This window comes from Priapulus caudatus, unplaced genomic scaffold (assembly GCF_000485595.1).
Source record: "Priapulus caudatus unplaced genomic scaffold, Priapulus_caudatus-5.0.1 Scaffold1513, whole genome shotgun sequence".
NCBI classification, from domain to species: domain Eukaryota; kingdom Metazoa; phylum Priapulida; class Priapulimorpha; order Priapulimorphida; family Priapulidae; genus Priapulus; species Priapulus caudatus.
Genome location: NW_014578574.1, coordinates 50,078 through 50,923, shown reverse-complemented (window position 1 = coordinate 50,923; position 846 = coordinate 50,078). Strand labels below are relative to the sequence as shown.

General features: G+C 52.2%; 1 protein-coding gene across 1 annotated transcript in view; it reads left to right on the top strand.

Annotated features, from left to right (window-relative positions):
• The window catches only part of LOC106816870 (protocadherin Fat 1-like), a gene marked incomplete at its 5' end in the record, with an annotated part of 48,483 nt that overhangs the window by 9,561 nt on the left and 38,076 nt on the right, over window positions 1-846 (top strand). The window contains 2 exon segments of the mRNA XM_014821511.1: window positions 103-283; window positions 501-610. Of these exon segments, the coding sequence (XP_014676997.1) occupies window positions 103-283; window positions 501-610 (291 nt within the window).

Below are 846 nucleotides of genomic sequence, written 5' to 3'. Positions count from 1 at the left end.
CGACTCCAGCTACCACCGCTGCTTAGATCTCACTAATTAGTTCTCCTAAATTAGTTCACTAATTGTTTCTCACGCTCGTCGTCTGCCGCCGCCATCTTACAGGTGGAGGCTATCGATCGTGACCTCGGACGGAACGGCAGCGTGACCTACGACCTTGTTGCCAGGGGCAACGTTTCAGCCTTCCTGCTGAACGTGACGACGGGTGTGCTGACCGTTGCGCGACCCCTGACCGACGCCGCCGACGCCGTGCGACACAACCTCACCGTCGTCGCCGCCGACGACGGTAGGTGGCGCCCCCTGTGTGGCGCGAAGGGCACACACAGCGAGGGGGACAGACTCGATCAGTCTCCGTTTCATTATTATTAATTATAATGTTATTCATATTATTAATTATATATTAATTATTTTTGACCTTCTTTAGTTAAAGTTTTTGAGTTTTGTAAATGTACGCGAGCGATTCTGCGATAAGCGTGCTGTAACCGTGGCAACGTGTGTCGCAGGCGAGCCGAGGCAGACGACGAACGTGTCGGTGATCGTGGAGGTGGTGGCGCGCGCCGTTCCCATGTTCGAGAGCCTTCACTACGAGGTCACCATCCCGGAAAACATCGAGGTGAGCGTGGCGCCATCTACGGGTGGTAGATGATACTAACCGTAGTGCCACTACTACGGGTAGTGCTGTTAGAAGCTTAGTGAAGCTGTGTGAAGCTTATTGATGTGTATTCTTGATCTGGCTGGGTATGTTGTCTCTCTCTGTCTCTCACCATAGTTAAACATTCCTATCATTAACCTACAGCCATGTGCACACAATCGCACACACACAATCGCATGCACGCACGCACGCACCCA